The sequence below is a fragment of the Bufo bufo genome, chromosome 5 (assembly GCF_905171765.1).
Source record: "Bufo bufo chromosome 5, aBufBuf1.1, whole genome shotgun sequence".
Taxonomy (NCBI): Eukaryota; Metazoa; Chordata; class Amphibia; order Anura; family Bufonidae; genus Bufo; species Bufo bufo.
Window position 1 is genome coordinate 312,730,724 of NC_053393.1, and position 16,113 is coordinate 312,746,836.

A 16,113-nucleotide genomic window follows, 5' to 3' on the forward strand; every position below is an offset into this window, starting at 1 on the left:
CTGGGCTATAGACTGAGATATAACAGAGGACATGGAGCCCATAGCACTGCTAATAGCATCTGCAATTGATTGCTGTAATGCAGAAGATTGGGGCAGGGAAGGTTGGAATGGGCATCAGCTGGGGCAGGGGTAGGAATTAAGGCAGAGGAGGATGCAGAGGGGGAGGTCTGCGCCGGTAGAGACATGGTGGGAGTTAGTCACTCCAGGAGATAAAAGACAAACTGACCGCACAGTAGAAGTATCGCTGTAAAAAGGCGTAGATATAAAAACTCCGCCCCCGGCAATCGCGGGAACCGGAGCTAAATTTCGAGACCGCCCACTCCTCGGCAAGCAAAATGAAGCCGGCAGAAGGGAGGCTCAAGATGGCGCCCGAGAATCCCGGAGCCGCCGAGAGGACGGGCGCTGTAGCCGAAATCTCGCGGCTCGCGAGATTTCGGGAAGAAGAAGCGCACGGAGCTGGAAACAGAAGAAATGGCGCCGGAGACACTGAGGTGAGTAAAGCAAGAAGGGGGGAAGGAAGGAGGACGGATAAGTAACCCGCACAAGGCGGGCAGAAAAGACGGCAAAAGCGGCGGACAGAAGCCCCCAGGGGGAACAGGAACAGGGAAAAAAACAGAAAGTACCAAACGGCAATCAAATGAGATAAAAGACAATGTCAAAACAATATAAACATGGAAAAAATAATACCTATAATAAAAGAAGTGTATATATACAGTGGGGGAAATAATTATTTGACCCCTCACTGATTTTGTAAGTTTGTCCAATGACAAAGAAATGAAAAGTCTCAGAACAGTATCATTTCAATGGTAGGTTTATTGTAACAGTGGCAGATAGCACATCAAAAGGAAAATCGAAAAAATAACTTTAAATAAAAGATAGCAACTGATTTGCATTTCATTGAGTGAAATAAGTATTTGAACCCCTACCAACCATTAAGAGTTCTGGCTCCCACAGAGTGGTTAGACACTTCTACTCAATTAGTCACCCTCATTAAGGACACCTGTCTTAACTAGTCACCTGTATAAAAGACACCTGTCCACAGAATCAATCAATCAAGCAGACTCCAAACTCTCCAACATGGGAAAGACCAAAGAGCTGTCCAAGGATGTCAGAGACAAAATTGTAGACCTGCACAAGGCTGGAATGGGCTACAAAACCATTAGCAAGAAGCTGGGAGAGAAGGTGACAACTGTTGGTGCGATTGTTCGAAAATGGAAGGAGCACAAAATGACCATCAATCGACCTCGCTCTGGGGCTCCACGCAAGATCTCACCTCGTGGGGTGTCAATGGTTCTGAGAAAGGTGAAAAAGCATCCTAGAACTACACGGGAGGAGTTAGTTAATGACCTCAAATTAGCAGGGACCACAGTCACCAAGAAAACCATTGGAAACACATTACACCGCAATGGATTAAAATCCTGCAGGGCTCGCAAGGTCCCCCTGCTCAGGAAGGCACATGTGCAGGCCCGTCTGAAGTTTGCCAATGAACACCTGAATGATTCAGAGAGTGACTGGGAGAAGGTGCTGTGGTCTGATGAGACCAAAATAGAGCTCTTTGGCATTAACTCAACTCGCTGTGTTTGGAGGAAGAAAAATGCTGCCTATGACCCCCAAAACACCGTCCCCACCGTCAAGCATGGGGGTGGAAACATTTTGCTTTGGGGGTGTTTTTCTGCTAAGGGCACAGGACAACTTATTCGCATAAACGGGAAAATGGACGGAGCCATGTATCGTGAAATCCTGAGCGACAACCTCCTTCCCTCTGCCAGGAAACTGAAAATGGGTCGTGGATGGGTGTTCCAGCACGACAATGACCCAAAACATACAGCAAAGGCAACAAAGGAGTGGCTCAAGAAGAAGCACATTAAGGTCATGGAGTGGCCTAGTCAGTCTCCGGACCTTAATCCAATCGAAAACCTATGGAGGGAGCTCAAGCTCAGAGTTGCACAGAGACAGCCTCGAAACCTTAGGGATTTAGAGATGATCTGCAAAGAGGAGTGGACCAACATTCCTCCTAAAATGTGCGCAAACTTGGTCATCAATTACAAGAAACGTTTGACCTCTGTGCTTGCAAACAAGGGTTTTTCCACCAAGTATTAAGTCTTTTTTTGTTAGAGGGTTCAAATACTTATTTCACTCAATGAAATGCAAATCAGTTGCTATCTTTTATTTAAAGTTATTTTTTCGATTTTCCTTTTGATGTGCTATCTGCCACTGTTACAATAAACCTACCATTGAAATGATACTGTTCTGAGACTTTTCATTTCTTTGTCATTGGACAAACTTACAAAATCAGTGAGGGGTCAAATAATTATTTCCCCCACTGTATATATAATTAGAGCTATATAGGAAAAAACTGGGAATTAAACACTTCAAAAGCAATAAAGCAGTGAATAGGTCTGAGCCATAAAAATATACTTATCTGCCATGGAAAGCAGGAAAGAAAGAGGAAGAGTTCCGGTGGGAGGTTCTATTTATGGACTGGACTATGGGAGGGGTTACCCCATGTGGGGATGGTTTTGTTGGTTCATTTTTGTGGTTTTTTCTCTTTGCTGCTATGGATTTCAGTAAAGATTGAGAATGCAATAGGAGCCTCCGGGTCGTGACATAAAATCCTGTATTTCATACAGTATTTTTTTTCTAAAAGTTTTTTTATAGTTGATTTCTCCATACCACTGTCACGAGGGTGTCAAGAGCCACGTCTGACTCCGTCATACCCGGGGTCAGGAAGTCGCAGCGGGTGTCTGCGCGCTCTATGTCTAAAGATCGCGCTGTTTCTTAATGGTAGCTTTCTGTGTTTGCCTTGCAATCCTTTTAGTCTCACTCAGGGATCCGTAGCTTCTTCTCCTCAGCTGTTTTTTGTCCGTCACTCCCGACCTCCTTATATTCTCCCTCCCACTTCTCTGGTTGCCAGATATAGAGCTTCCTGCCTGGACTTCTATACTGACCCACTGGAGCTGTGTAGCTGTGATTCCTGGTTGTCGTTCAAGAGCGTTACCCTCCGGATCCCTGTTGGGCTTTTGTTGTCCGCTGTTGTCGCCCACCTGGGATTATATGTTTGTCTGTATTGTCTGTCCTCTCCTTGGTGTTTTCCTTTACTGTTAGTGGTGAGGACTAGTGTCCCCACCGCCCTATTCACTACTTAGGGCTCATCTTAGGGAAAGCCAGGGTTTAGGCACGTGATCGGCATACGGGTGAGAAACCCGTCTAGGGACGTCAGGGCAGTCAGGTGCCAGCCTCAAGGTGAGTTAGGAATTACCATCTTTCCCTCTCCCTTGGACAGGGCCTTCCCTTTTCCCTCCCTTTGCGTCACGTATGTGATCGGCACGCCGGTCGTGATAACCACCTGCCTTACTGGCTCTGTGTACAGTACTCTGCTGAATGCATGAGCCTTTAGGATCATAGCTGAAAAAGGATAAATAAGCATTACCTGAAATATTAGTAAAACAATAAATCCTAGAGATATTTTGTTTTAAAACCAAGCTGATGACATCTCTGTTTCCTTTTAGTTATCAGATGAAAGGAAATCAATTCAGAACAAGCTCATTCAGAAATCAGTACTTCTGCAAAATGCTACTAAAGGAGTTCTTCATGAAAACATACTGGAAAAATATATACCAGCTCATCATTTCCGCAGTCTAATGTTAAAAAAGGTAATATAATCGATTTATAAATATTGAATCAACTAAACTAAGGTCTTGTTCACATCTGCGCTCACCTTTCAGTCACAGGAGCAGAAGAACGGAAAGGATGGATTTGTCACATAACTGAGTGTACAGACCCCATACACTATAGTGGAATCCATTAGGTTTCTGTTCAGGATATCGGTTTTGTAGCAGAGTCAGAAGTCCTGCATGTTTCCCACCACTTTTGCAGCAGAGTCTTGCTAGCTCGGTCGCTTGATCATGCTGCTGACTAATACACCGTTGCTTGCAACTCTTCTGTGGCCTAGGACCCTGCAGGATCTCTGGAGTAGTTGTCCTCACAGATGGGGCCCCTGCGAGATGTTGAGAAGGCAGGTGGGGAATTAAGCCATCTCAAACATAGAGTGCATCTATAATAATAATGTGGGTAGTTTGTTAACCACTTCAGGACAACCGCTTTACAGGCATGGATGTCTGGGCTTTAAAGATGTTGTTTTACACACATCTGGAGGCAATGTCTGTGATTGGCAATAATGCTGATGATGGACATTTAACCTCTCAGATACCATAGTTAATTGCGACCACAGCATCTGAGCAGTGAAATCCAAGGAGTGCTGTGCTGCCAGGGACCGAATGGCTCCCCGTGTGAGATCAAGGAAACTGTTCAGTTGCTATGGCAGCCTCATGCCACAGGCAGGGCTCCATAGTACCAAAGTTATAGGTTGCAATTCGAGATGAGCGAATCGAAGCTGACGAAGTGGAATTCAATCCAAATTTCAGGAATTATTCGATTCGCACCGAATCAGAATTTTCTTACGCTTCATGGTAACGAATCGCATTTTTCCCCAAAATGGCTGCTGCACATGTTAGGAGCAAGGAACTATGGGAACAAGGGATCACCCACAATGCCATGCATGCAGCGTATCAGCAGCCAGCAAGCCCTGTGATGTTACAGACCTATAAATAGCCTCAGCCATCTTGGATTCAGCCATTTTCCAGTGTACTTAGTTCAGAGAGAGACGTTAGCAGGCACTAGGCAAAGTGCTAGGAAAGACTTGAAAACTTATATTTTGCTCAACAGAAGTTCAGGGAAAGAGCATTAGAAGTGTAGGGAAAGGATAGGGAGGAATTATTCCACACTACAAAAGGAGAACAGGGTCCAATAGGGGTGTATACAGTACATCCTAAATAATAGGAACAATCCTATTACACCTTGCTGCACTGACTGCAGATCCAAATTGCCATTATACTGCTGCTTTTAACCCCTTAGTGACCACTAATACGCCTTTTTACTGATGTAAACATGTTTTTTTTTTTAGCTAAACAGCTGGCTTTAATCAATTATTACATGTACCCAAAATGGTGTATAAAAAGCTAGAACTTGTCCTGCAAAAAATAAGACCTCATACAAGTACATTAATGAAAAAACAAAAAAAGCTCTTATAGCTCTTGGAATGCGATTTAAAAAAAATGTGTGTGGTCACGAAGAGGATACATGACAAAAAAGGCTGTAATTTTCTCACTTCAACACACAACAGCTAATAAGCCCCTTTTTTCCCCCCTCTAATACACGACAAAAAAAGGCTTTAGAACACATATATATAACTGCACTGCACAAGGGCTAATAAGACCCCAATAACAAGGAAGGTTTGCTGGAGGTATTACAAACTTAACCTCTTCGTGTCTTATTAGCCCTTGTGCAGTGCAGTTATACCGTATTTTTCGTTTTATAAGACGCACTTTTTTTCCCTCCAAAGTGGAGGAAAAAAGTTAGTGCGTCTTATAAAACGAATGTGGCCCAAATGTGTAACTTAATGCAGCTCAGGAGCTCTCACTAACTGCTCCTGAGCTGCCATAAAACAACGGGAGAACAGGCGGGAGGACGGACAGGAGAACTGGCGGGCAGCACTCACGGTACCCTTCAGTGAAGCCGCCAGCCCGTGCATACATTGCGGCACTAAGCAGCGGGCTGGCGGTTTCACTGATGACCAAGTGCTGCGCCCGATCTCCTCCATGTAAGCTAGTCCTGGAGCGTCCGGACCGGTACCGTAACTGTCTGCAGGCTGGCGGCATCTCTGTAGTCTGTATGCCATATAGTGCCGCCAGCCTGTGTGGTAAAGCGCCGCCCCTCAAGCCACCCCCCCTTCCCCCGGCAGTTACTCCTCACCTCCTGAGTCCTCCTTCCTCGATGTCTGCAGGCTTGCGGCATCTCTGTATTCCATATAGTGCCGCCAGCCTGTGTGGAAAAGCGCCGCCCCTCAAGCCCCCCTTTCCCGCCAGCCTGCTGTATCCAATCGGGATCCAGACCCCCCTTCCCCCCAGGCAGGCAGTTTCTCCTATCCCCCTGGGCAGTTTCTACTCACCCCAACTCTACTTGTCCGGTGCTGATTGGTGGTGAATCCTGCTCCCCCTTCCTCCACCAATCAGCTACCGGTACACTGTTCAGTGTCACATGACACACCCCCACCCCCCTCTGGGTACCATAGATTGCATCCTAAGTCCCAAGGTGAGGACATCTTAAGGCAATTTATGGTACCCTAATTAAAGTGCCAAATATGACTATAACCCCCATCATCCATAGAAATCCACCCATATACTGCAGTATATGTGTGAATTCCTATGCATGTGGGGGGTTATAGTCATATTTAAAATAAACACTGTTCTACAATAGTCATGTGTCTATATTAAATATGACTATAACCCCCCTCATCCATAGAAATCCACCCATGTACTGCAAAATATGGGTGGATTCCTATGGATGAGGGGTTATAGTCAAATTTACCATAATATAAACAGTGTCCAGGTACTGTTCTGTAATTGGCATCTGTCTACGGTATATTAAAAATGACTATAACCCCCCTATCCATAGGAATCCACCCATATACTGCAGTTCACTGGTGGATTCCTATGGATGAGGTGGGTTACGGTATATGGTAGCCATATCAGTTACCGTAAGCTATTGTAATACAGTCCAGGGTACAGTCCCTGGACAGTGTTCATATTTAATGTGACTATAACTCCCCTCATCAGTGTATTCTTTATGATGGGGGTTATAATCACATAACAGTGGTATCCACAGATCCCCCATAATAGTGTATCATCCACAGATTCCCGTGTGTCATCCAGAGATGATCCCCCATAACAGTGTGACATCCAGAGATCCCCCATAACAATGTGACATCCAGAGATCCCCCATAACAGTGTGACATCCAGAGATCCCCCATAACAGTGTGACATCCACCGGTCCCCAATAACCGTGTGACATCCACCGGTCCCCAATAACAGTGTGACATCCACCGGTCCCCAATAACAGTGTGACATCCAGAGATCACCAATAACAGTGTGACATCCACAGGTCCCCCATAACCGTATGACATCCACAGATCCCCCATAACCGTGTGACATCCACAGATCCCCCATAACCGTGTGACGTCCACAGATCCCACATAACCGTGTGACGTCCACAGATCCCCCATAACCGTGTGACGTCCACAGATCCCCCATAACCGTGTGACGTCCACAGATGCCATATAACAGTGTCCTCCCCAGATCCCCCGTAACAGTGTCATCCACTGATATTCTTAGCTAGTATCCCCATGACACTGACATGCTTTTATTACTGTATTTTGTTGTAGAATACTACCGTACTGTAGTCTCCTGCTGCATCCATACTGTAGAAAGATGTTAAAGCAGAAAAGGCTTTCATATAAGATCCCTTTTAAACTGGAGGTGATAAAATACGCCAAAGAACATGGAAACAGGGCAGCTGAGAGACATTTTGGGCCGCCTCCAACAGAAAAAATGATACGGGAGTGGAGGAAACAGGAGGATCAGCTGCAGAAAGCAGATAAAAGCAAACGCACTTTTCGTGGGCGTACTGCAAAATGGCCACAGATTGACGTGGAAATGAAAGAGTGGATCACACGTCATAGGAACAATGGCTTCTGCGTATCTACCAAAATGATCATATATGAAGCCAAGCGTCTAGCTGCAGAAAAAGGCATTGACGAGTTCACTGGATCCCCATCATGGTGCTACAGATTTATGAGGAGGTGTGGCCTTGCTATGCGCACCAAAACTAGAATAGCACAAAAAATGCCAAAAGAATAAGAGTCCAAGATTCTTTCTTTTCACAAATTTGTGCTGGATTCAAGAAAGAAAAATGGCTATCAAATAAGCCAGATTGGGAATATGGATGAAGTCCCATTAACCTTCAATGTTCCATCGAACAGGACTGTTGATATGAGAGGCGCAAAAACCGTAACAGTGAAGACCCCAGGGCATGAAAAAACCCATTACACGGTTGTATTGTCCTGCTGCGCAGATGGGACCAAACTGCCACCAATGATCATTTTCAAAAGGAAGAACATGCCAAAAGAGGTGATTCCAAGAGGAGTGATTGTCCATGTTCATGAGAAAGGGTGGATGGACGAGAATGGCATGGGAATATGGGTCGACAAAGTGTGGTCCAAATGACCTGGAGGGCTTCTGAAGAAACTGGCCTTACTTGTGCTTGACCAGTTTAGGGCACATATCACCGAAAACACAAAAAAGAGGTTCAAAGACGTGAACACTCATCTAGCGGTCATTCCTGGGGGGCTTACCAGCCAGCTGCAGCCTCTTGATGTATCATTAAACAAGCCATTTAAGGTTTGCATGCGGGAGGAGTGGAATAAGTGGATGGCTGCTGGGAATCATGACCTTACACCCAGTGGACGGATGAAGAGGCCCACTATCACCCAAGTCTGCGAGTGGGTGAAGTCATCATGGCAATCAGTAAAGGAAGAAACGGTTGTCAAATCCTTCAAAAAATGTGGCATCAGTAATGCCCTGGACGGTTCGGAGGATGGTGTCCTATATGAAGACACCAGTGACAGTGATACCACTGACATTGAGCCACTGAGTTCGGACAGCAGTGAAGAGTTTTTGGGGTTTTCAGATGACTAGAGGTCATGTCGTACTGAAAATCTTTCTCTTCTGTTATTGTTAATGTTTCATAATGCTGCTGATGGCTGTTGGTAATGTTTGCACATTATATGTTATTTTATTAAAATGTTTTAGTCCACCTTTTAGTTCAAATTATTTTTTTCTACATTTTCCTCCTCTGAAAACTGGGTGCGTCTTATCATCAGGTGCGTCTTATAAAGCGAAAAATACAGTATATATGTGTTCTAAAGCCTTTTTTTGTCGTGTATTAGAGGGGGGGAAAAAAGGGGCTTATTAGCTGTTGTGTTGAAGTGAGAAAATTACAGCCTTTTTTGTCATGTATTAGTGGCAAAAAAAATATTATTTGCCGTTCACGGCAGCAGTTATATGTTCTAAAGCCTTTTTTTGGCGTGTATTAGTGGGGGGGAAAAAAAGGGCTTATTTGCCGTTGTGTGGTGAAGTGAGAAAATTAAATCCCTTTTGGCATAAGTTAGTGGCAAAAAAAAATATTATTTGCCATTCACGGCCGCAATTATATGTTCTAAAGCCTTTTTTGGCTTGTATTAGTGGGGAAAAAGAAAAAGAGGTTATAACTTATTAACCGTCTTGTGGTGAAGTGTGAAAATTACAGGCCTTTTTGGCGTGTATTTGCCGTTCACGGCCACAGTTATATGTTCTAAAGCCTCTTTACGGTGTGTATAAGTGGGGAAAAAGAAAAAGGTGCTTATTAGCAGTTGTGTGGTGAAGTAAGAAAATGAAAGCCCTTTTTGGCTTGTATTAGTGGCCAAAAAAACAACTTTATTTGCCGTTCATGGCCGCAGTTATATGTTCTACAGCAGGGATGGCCAACCTGAGGCTCTCCAGCTGTTGCAAAACTACAACTCCCAGCATGCCCAGGCTACCTACAGCTATCAGTCTACAGCAGGGTATGGTGGGAGTTGTAGTTTTACAACAACTGGAGAGCCGCAGGTTGGCCATGCCTGTTCTACAGCATTTTTTGTTGTTGTGTATAAGTGGGGGGGGGAGGGGCTTATTAGATGCTGTGTGGCAAAGTGAGGAAATTAAAGCCCTTTTTGGCGTGTATTAGTGGGGGGAAAAAATGGGCTTATTAGCCGTTGTGTGGTGAAGTGAGAAAATGAAAGCCCTTTTTGGCATGTATTAGTGGCAAAAAAAATATATATTTGCCATTCACGGCCGCAATTATATGTTCTAAAGCCTTTTTTTTGGCGTGTATTAGTGGGGAAAAAGAAAAAGGGCTTATTAGCTGTTGTGTGGTGAAGTGAGAAAATTAAAGCCCTTTTTGGCGTGTATTAATGGGGAAAAAAGGGGGCTTATTAGCCGTTGTGTGGTGAAGTGAGCCCTTTTTGGCATGTATTAATTTCCTTGTTATTTACTTATTTGATCTAACAGTATGTCAGACAGATAAGTGACAGGCCCTGCACAGGGGAGGGGCACAGGCCTAAATGTTTCTGGTGCAGGCACAGGTCGCAGCAGAGTAAGGGGGCGTAGCAGCAGGGGTCACTTTGAGAGGCCTGAGCTCCTAGTGTCAGCTAGCAGTCGTGTCTTAACCAGCAACCCAGCGGTTCTTGAATGGTTGACTTGATCTTCGACTTCGTCACAAGTGACATCAAACACCCCCAGCCAAGAGTCATTGGGTTCGTCAGACACAACCCTTAGTTGGCATGGCCCGGACCAGGCACTGTGCCCTCACCTGTCCTCAACCTGCCTCTGTCCTTTTCTGTTCCCTTAGCCAGAGAAGTACTATCTGCTGTGGGCTCAGATCCACTATACAGCGAGGTCAGGCTACTAGAGGACAGTCAGCAGATACTGCCCAGCCAAGATCCGGAGGAGACATCCTCAGCTTCCTCCAGTAGGCGGGCAAGTAGTGATATGGAGAGTGGCAGTTTGCGCGTGAGGTAGTGGCAGAGCCAGCAAGTCGGTAGAGTGGCCGGAAGTCAGCAGGGTGGCAGCAGCGTGAGGACGTTAGCCAAACGTGCCCGGGGTAGACCACCCAGTTCACAGGAGCCTACCGGCCCGGAAAGTTGTGGTGCAGGAGTTAACGGAGGCAGTGGTGATAGCAGTCAGTCCGTGTGGAGTGTTGTGGGTAAAATCACCTACTCAGCGGTATGGCAGTTTTTTGTTAAGCCTCCTGGGGAGGTGAATATGGCCATTTGTCGAATCTGTGGGCAGAAGGTGAATCGTGGCCAGCATGCCAATGTCGGTAACACGGCCCTGCGTCAACCTATGCAGCATCACCATAAAGTGGCCTGGGACCGCTGCATTACCCAGTGGCATGCACCCAATTTCAAGCAGTCAAGGCTCCACCACCTCAGCCGAAGGAGGCTGTCTGTCCTTCCCATAATCTGCTGGTCCTGATGCTTCTGCACATCCTCCTCCTAGTTAGTCATTCCATCAGCAATCGATCACTGAAGCGATTGCCAAGAGACAACAGTATGCGTGCACTCATCCAACGGCACAGAAGCTGAATGATCTCCTGGCCAAGTTGCTGGTACTGCAGTCCCTTCCTTTCCAAGTGATAGACTCTTCACCTTTCAGAGAACTGATGGCTTGTGCCGAACCAAGGTGGAGAGTCCCAAGCCGTCATTTCTTTGCCAAAAAGGCAGTACCACCCCTGCACACACATATGTAGAACAGAAGGTGGGCCAGTCCTTGAGCCTGTCGGTGTCTGCCAAAGTGCACGGCAGAGCCAACATTTGGAGTTGTAACTATGGTCAAGGACAATATATGTCCTTTATGGCCCACTGATAAATGTGGTTCCTGCCCAGCCAAACCAGCAACTTGGCCAGGTGACGCCACTTCCGCCTCCACGTTCTCACGACAATGTCCACCTCTGCCTCCTCATCCTCCTTGTCCTCAGCCTCCACTGCAGGGACAATTCACAGTGTCCCACCAGCATACCACACTGTTCTGCACCTATTTTGCCTGGGCGAACAGAGTCACACAGGGGAGGAACTGCTCCGCGTCCTTCATCAAGAAATTGAATCCTAGCTTTCTCCACGACCACTCAAAACCAAAATCATGGTGACCGACAACGGGAAGAACATGGTGTCGGCGCTGTGTCAAGGAGGGCTGAGCCATGCGCCCTGCATGGCGCACGTGTTCAATCTGGTTGTCAAACGTTTCCTGAAGTCTTCCACCCATCTGCAAGACATCCTAAAAATGGCCAGGAAACTTTATATGCACTTCAGCCACTCGTACACCGCCAAGCACATCCTCCTTGAGCTACAGCGGCAAATTGGCGTCCCCCAACATAGGCTTATATGCGACTTTTCCACCCTCCATATGTTGGACCGACTGTACGAACAGAGAAAGGCCATAAACGATGTCTTGATGATACAGGCAGACAGAGGTATTCCCCTGTGTAACTTCGATGTTAGCCAGTGGCAGCTCTTCTCGTGCCCTTTGAGGAGGCTACTTTATTTGTCAGTCGCCAGGACTACAGGATGAACAACGTCATTGCACTGATTCATATCCTGGAAAAGATGCTGGTAAATATGGCTGGTCGGGGGACTGGAGACGTGGCGCCTACATCTCATGGCCACTGAACTGGAGGAGGAGGAGGGCATTGAAGCACAAGCAATGTGTAGCAAAATGGGTGGTTTTTACACAGGAGATGAGGAGCAGGAGCAGTCGGAGGAGCAAGAGGGAGATGAGGAAGATGAGGCAGATGACCCTGACACACAGTGGCAGTATGCAGTGGAGATGGAGGCAGGGAGTTCCTCTGAGTCATTTGTGCAAATGGCCCGATGCATGCTCACTTGCTTGAGTAGTGACAGACGAATTGTCCCCATTCGGCATAGGGATGACTACTGGCTCTCCACCATGTTAAACCCTCGCTACCGGTTCAAAATGGGGGCCTTTTTTACACCCACTGAGAGGGAGGACAAACTGAACTACTATAGAGACATCCTATGTAGTCAGTTGCCTATGTGCGCTATCGTTCATCCTCTCACAGGTCTAACTGGGGGGGCCCTATGTGCTCACGTTCCACTGCCATGGCTGCTGGAGGGGGGGGGAGGGTGGAAGGAGCAGTACCAGCTCCATCAGCAGCAGCCTGAGTCTAGAGTAGCTGATGAGCAGTTTTTTTCACCCGCATAATGAAGAAAGTACTCACCAGCAGTTAGACATAGAACAGAACCTGAACCAGCAGGTGGTGGCATACTTGGAGTGCACCCTGCCAGCCGTCATTGAAGATCCGCTTGACTACTGGGCAGTCAAACTGGATTTGTGGCCGCAACTGTCCGAGTTTGCCCTGGAAAAAAAGGAAGAGGTGGAACATATAAAGAGCCACCTGACTGATAATGAGCAGCATCTGCGAAGGGGTGGAAACCTGTTGGCAACAATGAAAACAAGAGAGATCTGTCAAATAGACACCTGAGTCTACGGTCTATTAGAACTTCTAAGATCTCTCCCAGGGCCGGCGGTGACAGCTGCTACCTCAACACTATGTCATCTTGCCACTCTGTCGCCTCCTCATGCTGCTGCCACTTCCACACTATGTCACATTGCCACTCTGTGGTCTCCTGATCCTGCTGCCACCTCCACACTATGTCACCTTGCCACTCTGTGGTCTCCTGATGCTGCTGCTACCTCAACAGTATGTCACCTTGCCACTCTGTGGTCTCCTCATGCTGCTGCTGCCACCTCCAGACTCTGTCATTGTGCTACTCTGTGGTCTCCTGATTTGGTAGCCAAAAGCAGGAGTGGGTACAAAACACAGAAGACATGCAAATATTCCATTCACGTGTAATCTCTGTTTTGGATCCACTACTGTTTTTTTGGCATTAGCAATACGGATTACTGACCAAATGCTGACCGAGTGAAGGCGGATGCTCAACAGAAAGGATCCGTTTTTTTGGGGGGGTTATTGTTCTGACGGATCAGAGGAAAGGGCAAAATAATCAGTGACGTCAACACAAACTTACTGCTGACACCATCTTTACTCTGTCGGGGGGCTCTACTTGTACAAGTGCTTAATAGAACAGGTTCTGTAGACATCTATGTGGAATCAGCTGATGACAGTGTAAAAGAAGTGTGCTCTTTGGTAACGGACGCCTACCCCTAGGGCCCTTTATACCGCAACCCAGGTGTAGGAATGCCGAGTGATATAGTGTGGCCTAAAATGTCTCTTTATGTGTGTCACGGTGCTCTTACCTTGATACGGCTGGACCCCAGGCTTTGGCTCCGAAGCAATAAATAGGGAGAATAATTGGGGGATAAAAGAATAAGTCCAGACCTTGAGATGAAGTTCAATGGCAGCTTTACTTGAGTAATTTTTATTTTTTTTCAGGCTTTATCTTGATTCCAGCAGGCTTTAGCATTAAAATGGCAGGCAAACTCAACTCTGCTATATCTGACTCTGCTGTCCTGAGAAGCTTAATTAGTGTTTTTGCTTTCTTCATGATGCTGTGCTTCACTCTTTGGTCAGGCTTATGTTCAGCCAAGCTCCAACATGGAGTCCCTACCAGCACACACACTACCACTAGAACCAGTTCTAACTGGTCCCCACCCTTCCTGCAGGAAATAGGATTTGCCCACTTCCCTACAGAGGGGGGTTAGAATGGAATGGTTAGCTCTATTCTACATAATTACAGCTCTGCTGGGTTTGCTGCCAACTGCTGGTGAACCAGGCATATTACATGTGAACATAACAGTTGCATAACAGAATAGGAATGCACATTGTGGAGGATCTGGAATAAATACACAAGATGACATGAGGTTAGACCAATAAAGACAGTAGACAGGGTGCAGAAGTAGTAACACCACTCCGGAAAAAATAAGACCCACAAAGCTTCATAGACATGTATATAGAAAAGTTATGGGGGTCAGAATATGGCGATGCAAAGAAATAAAATTGTCTTTTCAGAGTTTTTTTTTTAAAATAAGTATTGAAACGCTATATAGATGTGGTATCGCTGTAATCGTACTGACCTGGAAAATGAAGGTAACAGTTCAGTTTTAGCGTATAGGAAACACGATTAAAAAGAAACCCATAAAATCAGAAAGTACAACCTGGAAAAATAAAAAAATTATGGCTCCAGAAAGGCAGGGACAACGTGCAAAAATAAAAATTGGCTAGGTCCTGAAGGGGTTAAATAATCTTCCCAGTTTTTTTTAGATGGACACAAAGGCTGATTGATAAGCTGCAAGTTGCCTATCTGTATATAGAACAGTAAGTGTACTGTGCCATGTGCTACCTGGGCAGGAGGTGGGTGACTATGGGCCCACTCTGACTCAGGGGCCCACTGGGGAATTCACCTGTTTCCCTGTGGGACAGTCTGACATGGGTACTTGTAGATGTATTCATCTCAGCACACGCTCTTAGGGCTCATTCACATGACCGTATATTTTTTCAGTTTCGTTTTTTTGTGTGGACCGTATGCGGAACCATTAATTTTAATGGGTCTGCAAAAAAACCTGAATGTACTCCGTGAGCATTTGGAGTCTTGTCCTATTATTCTCTGCAAATCACGTTCCGTGGCTCCATTTAAGTCAATGGGTCCGCAAAAAATACGGAATGCATACGGAACACATCCGTATGTCATCCGTATTTTACAGATCATGCCCATTTGTTTACAAACTTTACAGTACATTACAGTAATGATTACAAATTTTCTGTTTCAGTTTGCGATCCGCAAAAAAAGGATTGCATATGGAAACCATACAGAGATTTTTTGTGGAAATACGGAGCGGAAACTAAACGGAAACAGAATCACTATGGATACAAAAAACGGATTCGTGAAAAACGGACTGCAACACACATACGGTTGTGTAAACAAGCCCTTAGGCCTCTTGCACACGATCGTATGGTTTTGCGGTTTGTTTTAACCACCTCAGCCCCCAGTGCTTAAACACCCTGAAAGACCAGGCCACTTTTTACACTTCTGACCTACACTACTTTCACCATTTATTGCTCGGTCATGCAACTTACCACCCAAATGAATTTTACCTCCTTTTCTTCTCACTAATAGAGCTTTCATTTGGTGGTATTTCATTGCTGCTGACATTTTTACTTTTTTTGTTATTAATCGAAATTTAACTATTTGTTTGCAAAAAAATGACATTTTTCACTTTCAGTTGTAAAATTTTGCAAAAAAAAACGAGATCCATATATAAATTTTGCTCTAAATTTATTGTTCTACATGTCTTTGATAAAAAAAAAATGTTTGGGTAAAAAAAAAATGGTTTGGGTAAAAGTTATAGCGTTTATAAACTATGGTACAAAAATGTGAATTTCCGCTTTTTGAAGCAGCTCTGACTTTCTGAGCACCTGTCATGTTTCCTGAGGTTCTACAATGGCCAGACAGTACAAACACCCCACAAATGACCCCATTTCGGAAAGTACACACCCTAAGGTATTCGCTGATGGGCATAGTGAGTTCATAGAACTTTTTATTTTTTGTCACAAGTTAGCGGAAAATGATGATTATTATTTTTATTTTTTTTTCCTTACAAAGTCTCATATTCCACTAACTTGTGACAAAAAATAAAAACTTCCATGAACTCACTATGCCCATCAGAG

At 45.4% G+C, this 16,113-nt stretch overlaps 1 protein-coding gene across 4 annotated transcripts in view; it reads left to right on the forward strand.

Moving 5' to 3' along the window:
- The window catches only part of LOC121002311 (NFX1-type zinc finger-containing protein 1-like), a 317,735-nt gene that overhangs the window by 159,033 nt on the left and 142,589 nt on the right, over positions 1–16,113 (forward strand). For all 4 annotated transcript variants that reach the window (XM_040433711.1, XM_040433713.1, XM_040433712.1 and 1 more), the window contains one exon: positions 3,510–3,653. In XM_040433711.1, coding sequence (XP_040289645.1) covers positions 3,510–3,653 — 144 coding nt within the window. The remainder of the gene's footprint in view (positions 1–3,509; positions 3,654–16,113) is intronic.